Source organism: Myotis nattereri (assembly GCF_964212035.1).
Source record: "Myotis nattereri genome assembly, chromosome: 2".
NCBI lineage: Eukaryota > Metazoa > Chordata > Mammalia > Chiroptera > Vespertilionidae > Myotis > Myotis nattereri.
In genome coordinates, this window is record NC_138076.1 from 100,810,656 (window position 1) to 100,828,535 (window position 17,880).

Consider the following 17,880-nt stretch of genomic DNA (forward strand, 5'->3'; position numbering starts at 1 on the left):
GTTTAATTACCAACATTTATATGGAACTCATACAACTTAACAAAAGGAAGATAAACAATCCAATCAAAAAGTGGGCAAAGGACCTAAATAGACACTTTTCAAAAGAGGACATTCAGAAAGCCAAGAGACATATGAAAACATGCTCAAAGTCACTAATCATCTGAGTGATACAAATCAAAACAACAATGAGGTATCATCTTACACCTGTCAGAATGGCTATAATGAACAAATCAACAAAGGACAAGTGCTGTAGAGGATGCAGAGAAAAGGGAACACTCATGCACTGCATTCCCAGGAATGCAGACTGGTGCAGCCACTATGGAAGACAGTATGGAGTTTCCTCAAAACGTTAAAAATGGAACTCCCATTTGACCCAGTGATCCCACTTCTAGGAATATATCCCAAGAAACCAGAAACACCAATCAGAAAGCATATATGCATCCCTGTGTTCGTAGCAACACAATTTACCATAGCGAAGATCTGGAAACAGCCTAAGTGCCCATCAGCAGATGAATGAATTAGAAAACTGTGGTACATCTACAAAATGGAATATTATGCTGCTGTAAAAAAGAAGGAATTCTTACCACTTGCAACAGCATGGATGGAACTGAAGAGCATTATGCTAAGTGAAATAAGCCAGTCAATGAAAGAAAAATACCACATGATCTCACTCATTTATGGATTATAGAGACCATTATAAACTGATGAACAAAAATAGATACAGAGACAGAGCAGCATCGAACAGACTGTCAAACTACAGCAGGAAGGCCGGGGAGGGTTGGGGGGCTGAAGGGGGTGGGTAAGAGATCAACCGAAGGACTAGTATGCATGAGTATAAGCATAACCAATGGACACAAGACACTGGGGTGTAGGGGAGGCCGGGGGAATGTCAAGGGGGGGGGGGGCGGGGGAAGGAGACATATGTAATACTCTTTGTAATACTTTAAGCAATAAAACAAAATATTAAAAAAATCCACTCATCCAAGTCAACTGATGTGTATTCCATAGCTGAAAAGACTCCCTTCATTTTAATTCTCAAATTGTGTTTTCAAAACAAGATGTATAATGTTCTAGAAATATGCCATCAGATGGAAATACTTTATTCCTTAGATATGCACTCAAAAATCTATAAAATTTAAATAAATCTCTCACTAGTAAACATTACTAATACAGTAAATTTTATAAAATATTATGTAGGCCAAAGATAGAATTTAGATCTTTTCTCTATTGGTCAGAGCTTATCTCCAAATCTCAGACATGCTCAAGGCTATAAGAGATTACTATATGACAAAACTGAAAGTAGATGGCTAAAAAGCACCATTATGTTAAGCAATTCATAACTGAAAAAGTAGAAATCTCTGAGTAATCATTTAAGCTAGAGAAATGGGCATTTTTACTTTAGTCCTATGGTTAATCCTGTCTTAACACTATCCTTGGACTGGTTTGAGACCAGCACCTATGTATTTGTTGATTAAATGACCCAACTCTCTAAACGTCAGTAAATGTATGTTTCAGATTTTCACCACATCCCACATAAATTCCTCACATCCCTGGTTCTTGCCTATACAGTCAAGGTCATATCACAATACTTCTCTTACCTGTTTACCATCCAGGGTGTACAGGCGTTTCACCACTCCTGAGTCCAGCTTGATGGCATCAGTTATATCAGTGAGAACCTGCTCAAAGGAATGAGCAGTTTTCTTGTTCAGCAGAATCCGGACAGCTTTCCGTGGCTTCACCCCACTTCTGATGATGGTGACAAGTTTGGGCCGAATGAAATCCTTATTCTCCCGCACCTCTGAAGGGCTCCCTTTGGCAGTAGCCAGTGATGACACTGCCCGGGATGCTGAGGTGGTTTTGACATTCACAGACCAGTTTGGGTTCACGTTCTTGGTGTACTCCAGTTTCTTGAAAGGCTCTATTGAGCCACACACATAACTCTCTCCTAAGGAAGAGAGAAATACATTTAAATTTACTCTAAGGTAAACTCACTCCCTTTTTCATAGTTGTTCATTTTTTTTCCTTTTCTACTTAGGGATGAGAGCTACTCATGACTTTTTTTAAAATATATATTTTATTAATTTTTTACAGAGAGGAAGGGAGAGGGATAGAGAGTTAGAAACATCGATGAGAGAGAAGCATCAAGCAGCTGCCTCCTGCACACCCCCTACTGAGGATGTGCTGGCAACCAAGGTACATGCCCTTGACCGGAATCGAACCTGAGACCCCCTCAGTCCTCAGGCTGACGCTCTATCCAGTGAGCCAAACTGGCTAGGGCTACTCATGACTTTTTAAACAATGCAAGCATGATTAATAGTTAGTGAAAAAGAAAGATTTTTTTACTTATAATTTGGCTCTGTCAGCAACAGACTGGTATCCTGAGGGGGAAACATCACCATTCCTCCCTTTCTTCATCTTCAGATTGGTGATAGAAATATTATTATTCATAATAGGAAGTATTCTTTGAAATTTAGAAATATTTATGTTTGCAAAAAACTTCAAAATCAGAGGTACCTATATTTGCCACCTGAAATAATGTAAAATCTAAAATTGGGTAAAAAACAAAACAAAAAAAACCCCACTTCTTAAAATAGCTATGTAATTGCCCTAGCCTATTTGGCTCAGTGAATAGAGCTTCAGCCTGCAGACTGAAGGGTGCTGGGTTCAATTCTGGTCAAGGGCACACGCCTGGGTTGCAGGCTTGATCCCCAATAGAGTGTGTAGAAGGCATACAATCAATGATTCTCTCTCACCATTGATGTTTCTAACTCTCTGTCCTTCTCCCTTCCTCTCTGAAATCAATAAAAATATGTTTTTTACATAGCTATGTAACTTATAAATTTGATGGGAATGTTTGCTAAACATTTTGTAAAATCAAGTAGAATTCCAAAAGCAAGCAGAATAATCATTCTCCCTCTTCTCCCACCTACACAGAGCAAGCATAATGATCCACACACAATAGGAAGCCAATTCACAACTGTTTATAAATAAAAGGTTTTGAGAATGGTCAACTTACAAACTGCAGCTTCATAAACTCAATCTAAAACAAATATATAAGATGAATAAGAATGGAGGAACTAATGGTATGGTGACTATAGTTGATAATACTGTGTAATATAAAAGAGAGTTCATTCTAAGAGAATAGGACTTAAATGTTCTCACACAAAAAAAGGATAAAATATGTGAAGTGATAAAATAGGAGGAATCCTTTTAAAATGTGCAATTTAAATATTTTATAATTTTATTTGTCAATTATACCCTGATAAAGCTAAAAAGAAAATAAATATTTTTTATTAAAAAATACTCCTTAGTAGAGAATTATTCAAAGAGAACATTACTCAGACTATTAAGTAGATGTGGATCACTCACAAAAAAACCTAATACACATTCCAAGCAATGACAAATTATAAAATGATTGACCTTAAATATACATATTTCATAAATTTAGTCAAAGCATTTTGAAATTAAAGAGTTTATAATGGCTTTTTTCTGTGTTAATATGTCTTTGTAACTGAAAGTAGTTAAAAATGAAAAAAAAAAACATTCATAATTGCAGGTAAAGTGACCTAGGATTAATCCTACACAGTCCATTTACTTTTATCTAAAGCCTTTTCCCATGTTTAAATTAATAGTGCAAGCATCCAAGGAGACAGGATAAGTATTCACATAAAAAGAACTGAACTAGGGTTTCAGAAATAGAAAAGTACAGTTATACAGGTTATCAGATATTTACTTTGCAAATGTTTATAAAATATACTCCAATGTGTGTTTACACATTATGGAGTGGTACAAATATTACCAATTTAGCAATCTGCCTTTCCATCCACCTACCAGATCATGACTGGTCCCAACTATGCTGTTCTCACTATTTATGCAGATATCAAAAACATATACATGGGCTCCCTGATCTTTGTGGCTCAGTTGGTTGAACATCATCCCATGCACCAAAAAGTCACTAGTTCCATGCTGGGTCAGGGCACATGCCCAAGTTTTGGTGTCCATCCCTGGTCAGATCTCATGTGGGAGACAATCAATCAATATTTCTTTCACATCAATGTTTTTCTCTCTCTCCCTTCTTCAATAAAAACATATTTAAAAAAAAAAACATTCAGGGACTGCAAGAACTGTGTGTTTCTGAAGGCTCTGTGGAGAGACAGTGTGCATGTAACAGAGGGAAGAGAGAACTGGAAGTCTGGGCTCAATACTTGGCCTCTCCACAAATGTGACTGTGGGCAAGTCCCCTAGTCTTCTTGAGAGTAGTTTATTTTTCTATCAGTGAAGGCTATCGCAGTGCTCACTTTTATTTCACCAGGTTTTAATAAAGATCAAATAAGATAGTAAAGGTCAAAGTGATCTCAAATACAAAATTGCTACACAAATGAAAAACATCTGAGGCTGCAGTAAGCCTGAAAGGAAAATTAAAAAACGAAATTACTAGAAATCAGTAAGCAGGTTTTATATTATAAGGTGTTCATTGTTTCTAGCTACGTAGTTACCAGTAAAATCACTTTGGCTCCACCTTATTGTGACAATACTTTAAACATTCCCCGAGAAGACTTTGGTGAAACTGGTCTGTCAGAATTCTGTGCTATTCAGAGATACACAATTGTCTAATTATTTGTTAAGTTTATATACTATTTGTTAAGGTACTAATTAAAACAAAAGCATGGAGTGGTTTACACCTCAACAAAGGAAACTTTTTAACTTTAAAAAAGAAAATAATTAGAAAAAGGAAGAATTTTAAAGTACTCAAATAACAATATGGAATGGGTTTGTTGAAAGAGGAAAAAACACTTATTTTTCACATCTTCTTAGATAAAGCATACTGAAAATTCTTAAAAGCAAAACTGGTTTGTTTCAAGTAAGAACAATGAGATGAAATTTGTACTTAACTTATTCTGTCACTTTGAGGAACCTCTCCCTGGTTTATCAAATTTAAAGACTGGAATGAAACCTTGGAGAAGGGTGTGAGACTCCAATAAAGAATGATATTGTGCAAGGAGGAACGTGACAGCTAAAGGGAAAGGAAGGAGCTGAGCTGCAAACCCAACATCACACACCATGCAGTTTTGTCATTTAAAATCTACTACATTATTCAGAAATTCAGGAAAAGTCAAGATAGGTTTCCTTACTTTAATAAGCTTCCATTTAATAGTGCAAATATATTTACATTAAACATATTTATATTTGACAAAGGAGGCAAGAGCATACAATGGAGTCAAGACAGTCTCTTCAATAAATGGTGCTGGGAAATTTGGTCAGACATGCAAAAAAATGAAACTAGATCACCAACTTACACCATACACAAAAACAAACTCAAAATGACTAAAGGACTTAAATGTAAGATGGGAAACCATAAAAATCCTATAAGACTCCATAGGCAGCAAAATAGCAGACATATGTCGAAGCAATATCTTTACAGACACAGCTCCTAGGGCAATGGAGACTAAGGAGAAAATAAACAAATGTGACTACATCAAAATAAAAAGCTTCTGCAAGCAAAAGAAACCATCAACAAAACAACAAGAAAGCCCACTGCATGTAAGAACATATTTGCCAATGATATTTCCAATAAGGGTTTAATCTCCAAAATTTACAGAGAACTGATACAACTTAACAAAAGGAAGATAAATGATCCAAACAAAAAAGGGCAAAGGATCTAAATAGATACTTTTTGAAAGAGGACATACAGAAAGCCCAGAGACACGTGAAAACATTCTTAAAGTCACTAATCATCTGAGAGATGCAAATATGCAAATCAAAACAAAAATGAGATACCATCTCACAACTGTCAGAATAGCTATCATCAACAAATCAACAAATGACAAGTGCTGGCGAGGATGTGAAGAAAAAGGAACCCTCTTGCACTGCTGGTGGACTGGTGCAGACTGGTGCAGCCACTGTGGAAGACAGTATGGAGTTTCCTCAAAAAGTTAAAAATGAACTCCCATTTGATTCAGTAATCCCACTTCTAGGATTATATCCCAAGAAACCAGAAACACCAATCACGAAGGATATATGAACCCCTATGTTCATAGCAGCACAATTTGTAGTAGGTAAGATTTGGAAACAGCCTAAGTGCCCATCAGCAGATGAGTGGATTAAAAACCTGTGGTACATCGACACAATGGAATACTATGCCACTATAAAAAAGAAGGAACTTTTACTATTTGCAACAGCATGGATGGAACTGGAGAGCATTATACTAAGAAAAAAAAAGCCAGTTGGAGAAAGATAAATATCACATGATCTCACTCATATGTGGGATATAATCTACACTAATAAAAGAGAAAAATGGTAATTGGCATACGGCGATACCATTTTCATTGGCTAATCAGGGCTATATGCAAATTAACTGCCAACTAAGATTGGCAGTTAACTGCCAACAAGATGGTGGCTAATTTGCATATGTAGGCACAATGCAGGGAGGCGAAAGGGAAAGCAGGAAGAAGCCCCCTGCCACTGACAGTGATCTGAAACCCAGGGGGGAGCTAAGAGCTGGGGGGCAGGGCAAAGGCCATGATCGGAGAATCAGGCGCCTTTGCCGCCCTGGCCAGTGATAGCAGGAAGTAGGGGTGGAGCCAGTGATGGGAGCTGGTCAAGGTAGAAGCTGGCAGTCCCAGGAGCTAGGGGTCCCTTGCCTGGGCCTAAAGCGAAGCCCACGATCGCGGCGCCCCCCCGCTGCCATTGCAGGTCACCGCTGCCTGGGCCAGACGCCTAGGCCAAAGGCGTTAGGCCTGGGCAGGGGTGGAGCCTACAACCGAGGGTAGCTGAGGGTACCCTGCCCAGGCCTGACACCTCTGCCAGATCGCCTCAGGCCTGGTCAAGGGGCCGATCTGGTGATTGGTGATCGGAGGGTGATGAGGGTCAACTCCTCTGGCTGAGGCATCAGGCCTGGGTGGGGGCAGAGCCGGGGATTGGGGAGATATGATGGTCCCCTTGCCCAGGCCTGAAGCCTGGGTCAGAGGCGTCAGGCTTGGGCGGGGGGTGGAGCAAGCGATCAGGGGGAGATGGGGGTCCCCTGCCCAGGCATGATTCCTGGGCCACAGGCCTCAGGCTTGGGCGGGGGCCAGAGCCAGTGATCGGGGGGAGATGAGGGTCCCCTGTCAAAGCCTGACACCTCTGGCGGAGGCGTCAGGCCTGGGCAAGGGGCCGATCAGGCGATCGGAGGGTGATGGGGGTCAACGTCTGAGGGCTCCCAGTATGTAAGAGGGGGCAGGCTGGGCTGAGGGACAATCTCCCCCCACACACACACCCAGTACACGAATTTCGTGCACCGGGCCCCTAGTGATCAACATAATTTTTTTTTAATTTTATTTTATTGCTTACAGTCTTACAAAGGGTATTACATATGTGTCCCTTTCTTTCCCCAGCCCTTGACAATCCCCTGGCCTCCCCTACTCCCCAGTGTCTTATGTCCATTGGTTATGCTTATATGCATGCATACAGGTCCTTTGGTTGATCTCTTACACCCCTCCATCCGGCCCCCCACCCCTCCCCGGCCTTCCCACTACAGTTTGACAATCTGTTTGAGGCTGCTCTGCCTCTGTATCTATTATTGTTCAAAAGTTTATAATGGTTTCTATTATCCATGAATGAGTGAAATCATGTGGTATTTTTCCTTCATTGACTGGCTTATTTCACTTAGCATAATGCTTTCCAGTTCCATCCATGCCCTTGCAAATGGTAAGAGTTCCTTCTTTTTTACAGCAGCATAGTATTCCATCGTGTAGATGTACCACAGTTTTCTAATCCATTCATCTACTGATGGGCACTTAGGCTCTTTCCAGATTCTAGCTATGGTGAATTGTGCTGCTATAAACATATGGGTGCATATATCCTTTCTGATTATTGTTTCTGGTTTCTTGGCATATATTCCTAGAAGTGGGATCACAGGGTCAAATGGGAGTTCCATTTTTAGTTTTTTGAGGAAACTCCATACTGTCTTCCATAGTGGCTGCACCAGTCTACATTCCCAGCAGCAGTGCATGAGTGTTCCTTCTTCTCCACATCCTCTCCAGCGCTTGTCGTTTACTGATTTGTTGATGATAGCCAATCTGACAGGTGTGAGATGGTACCTCATTGTTGTTTTGATTTGCATCTCTCGAATGATTGATGACTTTGAGCATGTTTTCATATGTCTGTTGGCTTTCAGAATGTCCTCTTTTGAAAGGTGTCTATTTAGGTCCTTTGCCCATTTTTTGATTGGATTGTTTATCTTCCTTTTGTTAAGTTATATGAGTTCCATATAAATTTTGGAGATTAGGCCCTTATCAGATATGATATTGGCAAACATGTTTTCCCACACAGTGGCTTTTCTCCTTGTTTTGTTGATGGTTTCTTTTGCTGTGCAGAAGCTTTTTATTTTGATGTAGTCCCATTTGTTCATTTTTTCTTTAGTTTCAAGTGCCCTAGGAGCTGTATCAGTGAAGAAATTGCTTTGGCATATGTCTGAGATTTTGTTACATTTGGTTTCTTCTAGAATTTTTATGGTTTCCTGTCGTACATTTAAGTCCTTTATCCATTTTGAGTTTTTTTTGTGTATGGTGTAAGTTGGTGATCCAGTTTCATTTTCTTGCATATATCTGTCCAATTTTCCCAACACCATTTATTGAAGAGACTATCTTGGCTCCATTGTATGTTCTTGCCTCCTTTGTCAAATATTAATTCAGCATATTGGTTCGGGCCGATTTCTAGGCTCTCTATTCTATTCCATTGATCTATATGCCTGTTCTTGTGCCAGTACCAAGCAGTTTTGAGAACAGTGGCTTTGTAGTACATCTTGATATCTGGTATTGAGATCCCACCTACTTTGTTCTTTTTCAGGATAGCTGCAGCTATTTGGGATCTTTTCTTTTTCCAGATGAATTTTTGGAGAGTTCGTTCTAGATCTGTGAAGTATGCCGTTGGTATTTTAATGGGAAGTGCATTGAATTTATAGATTGCTTTGGGTAGTATGGACATTTTAATGATGTTGATTCTACCAATCCATGAACACGGTATGTTCTTCCATCTGTTTATGTCTTCCTCTATCTCTTTTTTCAATGTCCTGTAGTTTTCTGAGTAGAGGTCTTTTACCTCTTTAGTTAAGTTTATTCCTAGGTAGCTTAATTTTTTTGGTGCGATGGTGAATGGAATTGTTTTTATAATCTCTCTTTCTGAAAGTTCAATATTGGTGTATAGAAATGCCTCAGATTTCTTGGGGTTAATTTTGTATCCTGCTACATTGCCAAATTCATGTATTAAGTCTAGTAGCTTTTTGATGGAGTCTCTAGGGTTTTGTATGTATAATATCATGTCGTCTGCAAATAAGGACAGTTTTACTTCCTCTTTTCCAATTTGGATGCCTTTTATTTCTTCTTCTTGCCTAATTGCGATGGCTAATACTTCCAGTACTATGTTGAACAGAGTGGTGAGAGTGGGCATCCCTGTCTTGTTCCTGTTCTTAGGGGAAATGGTGTTAGTTTTTGTCCATTGAGTATGATGTTGGCTGTGGGCCTGTCATATATGGCTTTTATTATGTTGAGGTATGATCCTTCTACTCCCGCCTTGATGAGAGTTTTTATCAAAAATGGGTGTTGGTATTTGTCAAATGTTTTTTCTGCATCAATTGATATGACCATGTGTGTTTTTTCTTTCAATTTGTTTATGTGATGTATAACATTTATTGATTTTCGCATATTGTACCATCCTTGCATCCCTGGGATAAATCCTACTTGGTCATAGTGTATGATCTTTCTGATGTACTGCTGGATCCGATTTGCTAAGATTTTGTTGAGGATTTTGGCATCTATGTTCATGAGGGATATTGGCCTGTAATTCTCTTTCATTGTGTTTTCTTTACCTGGTTTTGGTATTAGGGTGATGCTGGCTTCATAGAACGAGCTTGGAAGTGTTCCTTCCTCTTGGATTTTTTGTAGTAGTCTGAGGAGGATAGGTTTTATTTCTTCCTTGAATGTTTAGTAAAACTCCCTCGTGAAGCCATCTGGTCCTGGGCTTTTGTTTGCTGGAAGCTTTTTGATGACTGCTTCAATTTCTTCCATAGTTATTGGCCTATTGAGATTTTTGGATTCTTCCTGATTGAGTTTTGGAATGTTGTATTTTTCTAGGAATTTGTCCATTTCCTCCAGGTTGTCTAGTTTGTTGGAGTAGAGCTGTCCATAGTATCTTTTAACAATCGTTTGTATTTCTGTGGGGTCTGTTGTTATTTCGCCTTTATCGTTTCTGATTTTGTTTATTTGGGTCCTCTCACTTTGCTTCTTGGTGAGTCTGGCTAGAGGTTTGTCAATTTTGTTTATCCTTTCAAAGAACCAGCTCTTGGTTTCATTGATTTTCTGTATTTTGTTTTTTTGGTCTCTATGTCATTTATTTCTGCTCTAATCTTTATTATCTCCTTCCTTCTACTCACTCTGGGGTTTTCTTGTTCCTGTCTTTCTAATTCTTTGAGTTGTAGAGTTAGATGATTTACTACCATTTTTTCTTGTTTTTGAAATAGGCCTGTAGAGCTGTAAACTTCCCTCTCAGGACTGCTTTCATTGTTTCCCATAGGTTTTTGATTGTAGTGTTTTCATTGTCATTAGTTTGCAGGATGTTTTTGATTTCTTCTTTGATCTCATTGTTAACCCCATCAATATTTAATAACGTGCTATTCAGCTTCCAAGTGTTTGAGTATTTGGGGTTGTTTTTACTGTAGTTTATTTCTAATATTATGCCATCGTGATCTGAGAAGATGCTTTTTATGATTTTAATCTTCTTGAATTTGGGGAGACTTTGTTTGTGACCCAATATGTGGTTTATTTTTGAAGATGTCCCATGAGCACCTGAGGTGAACGTGCATTTTGTGGCTATGGGGTGAAGTGTTCTGAAGATGCCAATTAAGTCCATCTGATCTATTGAGTCATTTAGGATTGCTGTTTCTTTGCTGAGTTTTTGTCTAGCGGATTTATCCAGTGCTGTCAGTGGTGTATTAAAGTCCCCTACTATGATTGTATTGTTGTTGGTCTCTCCTTTGATATCTTCCAGGAGTTTTCTTATGTATGTGGGTGCTCCTGCATTGGGTGCATATACGTTTATCAGGGTTATATCCTCTTGTTGTATTGATCCCTTTAGTATTATGAAGTGGCCTTCCTTATCTCTTGTTATGGCCTTCACTTTGAGGTCTATTTTGTCCGATATAAGTATTGTTATCCAGCTTTTTATTCATTTCCATTTGCCTGAAAGATATTTTTCCATCCCTTCACTTTCAGTCTGTGTGAGTTCCTTCTAATGAGGTGGGTCTCTTGTAGACAGCAAATATATGGGTCATGTTTTTTTTATCCATACAGCCACTCGATGTCTTTTGATTGGACCATTCAGTCCATTTACGTTTAAAGTTATTATTCAAAGGTACTTGTTTGTAGCCATTTCTATTTATTTTGTGTGGCTGTTTTCTTTCTGTGCTTTTTAGTTCTTCTTTTTACACCAGTCCCTTTAGCATTCCTTGCATTGCCGGCTTGCTGGTGATAAACTCCCTTAGCCTTTTTTTGTCTGTGAAGCTTCTTATTTCCCCTTCAATTTTGAATGATAACCTTGCTGGATAAAGTATTCTTGGATTCAGTCCTTTGCTTTGCATCACTTTGTAAATTTCTGTCCATTCTTTTCTGGCTTGATGTGTTTCTGTTGAGAAATCATTTGATAATCTAATGGGAGATCCCTTCTATGTAACTTTCCGTCTCTCTCTTGCAGCCTGTAAGATTCTCTCTTTGTCCTGAACATTTGCCATGGTAAGTATGATGTGTCTTGGTGTGGGTCTTTTCGGGTTCACCTTGTTTGGGACTCTCTGTACTTGTGTGACTTTTTTCTTCCCCACCTCAGGGATGTTTTCTGATATTATTTCTTTGAGTAGGTTTTCCAATCCGTGTTCATCTTTCTGTTGTTCTGGCACCCTTATTATTCATATGTTGTTTCATTTCATGTTGTCCCAAAGCTTCCTTAGGATCTCCTCCTGTGTTTTAATTTTTTTCTCCAATTGCAGTACAGTTTGGGTGTGTTTTGCTTCCTTGTCTTCGAATTCACTAATTCGGTCCTCCGCTTCTCCTAGTCTACTATTGATACTTTCAATGTTTTTTTTTTTATTGCAGCTATATCACTCTTCATTTCTTCTTGGGTCTTACTTAAGTGGTTGATTTTTTCATCTGTTTCTTCTAGCTTCTTCCATATGTTATTGATTTTTTCATCTGTTTCTTCTTGCTTCTTGCATAGGTAGTTGACTTTTTCATCTGTTTCTTCTAGCTTCTTGCATAAGTTGTTGACTTTTTCCTCCGTCCGGTTTATGCACTCTACGACCCTTATTCTGAATTCTTTTACTGTCATGTTGCATGCCTCTGTATCATTTAGCTGCTCCTGGCGAGTCCTCTTTTTCTTTCCTTTTGGGGTTTCTTTGTCTACCCATGTTTGATCTCACTGACATATCTAGACGTTGAGTCATTCAGTGGCTGCTCCCTGGGTGGCAGTGACTCCTTGGGCTGTGGTTGCTCTTCGGGCTGTTGCGGTAGTAGCTGCTCCTCAGTTGTCAGCAGCTCCTCTGGTGGGTGCTGTTCACAGCTGTGGTGGCTCTTTTGGCTGGTGGGGGGAGGTTTCATGTACAGCTGCTGTTCCTCAGATAGAGGGTGTGGTGCTCAGGAGGCTGCTGTTTCTTGGATCTGCTGCGTTGATTTGAAGGCACAAAATACAACACAAAAAAGCACCACGTACCAGGCACTAAACACAAATATATTCACGATATTGATAACCCCAAATAAAGGTGACCACCCGAATTAAGAGAATTAGGGGATAAGGAAGGAAAAAGAGAAAAAGATAAAAGAGAAAAAAGAAAAGAAAAGTAGGGACTAAAAAAAAAAGGAGTGCAAAAATGAAATTGGGAAAAAGGAGGAGGGAAAATAAAAGAGAGAAAAGAAAAGAAAAGAAAAAAATAGCCAAAAGAGAGAATGAAGTGGAAGAGGGGAAGAGACTATTAATATGAGGAGAAAACTCCTATAGAACCGCCACTAATCCCAACAAATTCCAGCAACATCTCCCTGGAGATGAATGCAAACTAAAAACAACCAATAATACCAACAGAGGCAAGGGAAAACAGAAGCACAAAAATAACCGGAGGGGATGGGTGGAGGGAGGGGAAAAACCAGCAGAAAAAAATAAAAAGAAAAAGCAAAACAGCCTCACAACAAGTCTTAAAACACACACACACACACACACACACACACACACACAGACACACACAAAAAAACAAGCAACAACAACAAAAAAACAATATACTCAACAATCAAGCAAACAGCAACAAACCAATAGAAAGATAAAAGAAGAAAAATAGAAAAAAAAATTTGGATAGTGAAGAAAGATAAGGGGTATGTGTATAAAGATTTAGAGCAGTGGATTGTAAATAGGATATATAAGTAGGGTGAAATTTTGACAGGAGGTAAACAGAAGGAATAGGGAAAATCTAAAGCAGGAATAGGATAAGAGAAACAGGACAACCAAAGGGTAAAAGTGAGGGAGAGGGTTTTAGCACAGAGGTGAAATTGAGGTAGGGAAAATTGTTGCTAAAGGAATGATGAAAATAGAATGGAGAACACTAATCCCAAAATAAAATAAAGAGAAAATAAAATGGCACTTTAAAAAATGGTAAAATGGTAGCAGTAATAATACTGGTTAAAAATAAGAAGGTAGTAATTAAAAGGGTAAAATCTGGTGATGGAAAAAGAAGAAGAAAAAATTGGTTTCTTAGTTAAAAGGTGAAAAAAAAAAATTGCAGTAGTGAAGGTCTTCCGGTTCTTCTACTCGTCAGTCTGGCTCACCTTAGTCCTGCCAGGTATTCAGGAGAGTGTTGAATTTCCCTGCGATACCCTTTTCCTCTGTGTTGTAAACCACAGTCCTTATTTTAAAGCAGGCCGTATTTGTTTCTCAGACTGCCTTATTTTGTGTTTAGCAAAGAATCAGTTTGTGGCTCAGCCTCTGGGTGGCAGTGTTCTGGGGTTGGCCTCTGAGGCTATATGGCTTCTCTATCGCTGGGATTGAAAATCCCTCTATAGGCCAGATCCTGTTAACTCCCAGGGACTGATCAGATTATTTTAATCCTTGATCTCATTCAGAGTGGAATCTGGGTGTGGCTCTGCTCCTTGCCTGGGGGCTAGGTAGGGGATTCCCACCCTCCAGAGAGAATGGCTGCCCCGATCCTGGGCCCAGGGGTGTCTCAGCACTCAATTCGCTGCCACCTCTCTCGGCCCCCCCTCTCTCCTCAGTCTCTCCCCAGATTCCACTCGTCCGCACCTTCTCCCTCCCTTCAGCACAGGTGAGTGTCTGTATCCGAGATGACTTATGAACAGGATTCAGTGAAAATAAATAAGCAAATGCCGGCCGCGGAAACGGGGAAGGCTGACTTTCTTACAAGCTCTTCTACTACCGGCACTGTGTGCTCTGGTCAGCTCTTCAGGCTGCCCCCTTTAGGCTCAGTCCTCCGTGATCACAGAACCCAGCTTTCAAATCCCCCAGCGGCGCCAGGAATCCCGCGGATCTCCTTTCCCCAGTCAGAGGCTGTGCCTGTCCCAAGGGACGCAGCTGTCTGCCGCGCGGTCTGCCTCTATCCCTCTGGGCTCAGAGGTCTGGCAAACTTTCCTGCCCAGATCCCTGGTTTTTTACCTTTCCAGGGGAGCTCCGCCCTTCCCAGCTGCAGACCGTCTCACCAGCTGAGTAGTTTCGCCAATTTGGGGTGGGTGTTATTAGTTTCAGCTGCTTACTCCATTTGCTCCGGGAGACGACCTGGGACGCGTCTGCCTATATCGCCGCCATCTTCCTTCTCCCCAGAGAATTGATGGTTAGACTTTATATGAAATAGATGTCTTGGATCACACAGCCTTTTTACTTGTGGTTCTTTTTTCTTTCATTCACATCTGGCAATCCTCAAACTCCTGCTCCCTCTTCCAGGCCCAGCTTGCATATCCCTCTGCCTTTTAAACCTGATTCTCCTGCCCTCCCTCTCCCTGCAGAATGATCAACATAATTTGATGAACTATAGATCCAGAGACAAATGGCAGGGGAGGGGGGTGGTTAGTGAGCAACCAAAGGACTTGTATGCATGCATATTAGTATAACCAATGGACACAGACACTGTGGTGGTGGGGTTTGCCCAGGTTGGGAATGGCTGGGGAGGGAGGTCAATTGGGGGAAAAGGAGACATATGTAAAACTTTAGACAATACAAAAAAAAAACATATTTAACCCCAAATGTTAGATATATTTATCCTATCTAATAAAAGAGTAATATGCAAATTGACCATCACTCCAACACACAAGATGGCCACCCCCATGTGGTCAAAGATGGCCACCCCCATGTGAACACAAGATAGCCAGCAGGGGAGGGCAGCAGTGGGCAATCAGGCCAGCAGGAGAAGGCAGTTAGGGGGGACCAGGCCTGCAGGGGAGGACAGTTGTACGGGACTAGGCCTGCAGGGGAAGGCAGTTGGGGGGAACCAACCCTACAGGGGAGGGCAGTTGAGAAGGACCAGCCCTGCATGGGAGGGCAGTTGGGGTGAACAGGCCTTCAGGGGAGGGCAGTTGGGGGGAACCAGGCCAGCAGGGGAGGACAGTTAGGGGCAATTGGGCCAGCAGCGGAGGGTAGTTAGGGGCTACCAGGCTGGCAAGGGAGGGAAGATCGGGGTGACTGGGCCTGCAGGGGAGGGCAGTTGGGGGCAACCAGGCTGGCAAGGGAGGGCAGTTAGGGGTGACAAGGCCAGCAGGAGAGGGCAGTTAGGGGCAATCAGGCTGGCAGGGGAGTGGTTAGGGGGTGATCAGGCTGGCAGACAGAAGCAGTTAGGGGCAATCAGGCAGGCAGGCAGGCAAGTGGTTGGGAGCCAGCAGTCCTGGATTGTGAGAGGGATGTCTAACTGCCCATTTAGGCCCGCTGGGATCAGGCCTAAACAGGAAGTCAGACATCCCTCAAGGGGTCCCAGATGGGAGAGGGTGCAGGCTGGGCTGAGGGACATTCTCCCCCTGCCCCCGTGCACAAATTTTGCGCACCAGGCCTCTAGTTTAATTATAATTCTGAACTTCTCCCTGCCCCTATAGTCCCTACCTCTATTTAAACTCAGTTAAATTATGATTTTTGTAAAAAAAAAAAGCTTTTTAAAAATGTTATAATATCTCTGATAATTGTATATTAACAAATTGTAGTTACTTGAATGGGAAGAATACATAGTTTTGATTTGGTCCAATAGCTCTGGATATCCAGTATTTAACTTCTTTCTTATTGGGGCCGTGAGTTAAGAGATATGTTATACTCTTGAATAGAAAATCATCAATAGATTCTATTCAACTCTTAACATGAGGTATGTATATCAATGGTCATTGAAAAATAACAAAACAAGTAAAACTTATAATTACTTATAAAAACTTATAACTGATATTATAAAACATATTATTACATACTTCTTTTTATGTACTCAAAGCCATCCCAAAATTTTATGGTGCAATTCATACTACAACAACAAAATGAAAGTTAACCTATCTAACCCAAGATATATTTGAGCAAAATAGCCTTCATATTGTGATTTAAAAGTAGAAATACATATATTTGGTCTTCATAACATTTCTGGCACAGAGAAATTCTTAGAATTTGCTAAGTGGTAAGAGCAATAAAGGTGTCTAAATATTCAAAACAAACTCCTCTCTACCACACCTGAGTTTTTGTTAATGAAGTGACTTTTGGAAGCACCTTAGGATGTGGACTGTATGCCAGCGGAACCAACCATGCAATTAGAGGACTGGAACTTTCATTCCCACCCCACTGACCTGGGACAGGGAAAAGGAGGTAGAGGTTGAATTAATCACCAATGGCCAATGAGTTAATCAATCATGCCTATCTATTACATTTTTATTAAATATTTATTAAGGCCTCCATAAAAACCCAAAGGACAGGGTTTGAAAAGCTTCTGCTTGGTGGACATGTGGAAATGCAGTGAGAGTATCATGCTCAGAGAGAGCATATAAGCTCCAAGCCCTTTCCCCATACCTTGCCCTATGAAACTCTTCCATCTGGTTGTTCCTGAGTTACATACTTTTAAAATAAACTGGTAAATCAGTATGTAAAATATTTCCCTAAGTTCTGTAAGCCACTCTAGCAGATTAATAGAACCAAAGGAGGGGGTCATAGGACCTCCTAACTACTGGCCAATCCATTAGAAGTACATATGACAATTTGTACTTATAACTGACATCTGAGGGGGTGGGGTGGGGTAGGGACAGTCTTATAGAACTGAGCCCTTAACTTGTGGTATCTAATGCTATTACAGAAAAGAAAGTGTCAGAATTGAGTTGAATTGTAGGACATCCAGCTGGTGTCACAGATAATTGCTTGGATGTGTGTTGGGGAAGCCCCAAAACATTGAAATTTTATGGCTCGAATTTTGCTTTAAAAATTTTGGATTATTTACTACTAGAGGCCTGGTGCACAAAACTTTGTGCACTCGGGGGTGGGGGGTGGTCCCTCAGCCCAGCTTGTGCCCTCTCGCAGTCTGGGACCCCTCAGGGGATGTCCACCTGCTGGCTGAGGCCCACTCCCTGGGGGAACACCTAAGCTGGCAGTCAGACATCCCTCTGGCAGACCAGGAGCCCTTGGGGGATGTCCACTTGCTGGTGGGAAGCAGGCCTAAGCTGCAGTCGGACATCCCTAGCGCTGCTGAGGAGACAGGAGAGGCTCCCACCACCACCGCTGTGCTGGCAGCCATCAGCCTGGCTTGTGGCTGAGCAAAGCTCCCCCTGTGGGAGCGCACTGACCACCAGGGGGCATCTCCTGCATTGAGCATCTTCCCCCTGGTGGTCAGTGTGTGTCATAGTGACCAGTCATTCCCAG

The 17,880-nt window shown here is 40.9% G+C and overlaps 1 protein-coding gene across 3 annotated transcripts in view; it reads right to left on the reverse strand.

The window, feature by feature from the left end:
• Positions 1–17,880, reverse strand: part of DCLK1 (doublecortin like kinase 1) — a gene marked incomplete at its 3' end in the record, with an annotated part of 550,874 nt that overhangs the window by 514,367 nt on the left and 18,627 nt on the right. For all 3 annotated transcript variants that reach the window (XM_081083037.1, XM_081083039.1, XM_081083038.1), the window contains exon 3: positions 1,599–1,945. In XM_081083037.1, coding sequence (XP_080939163.1) covers positions 1,599–1,945 — 347 coding nt within the window. The remainder of the gene's footprint in view (positions 1–1,598; positions 1,946–17,880) is intronic.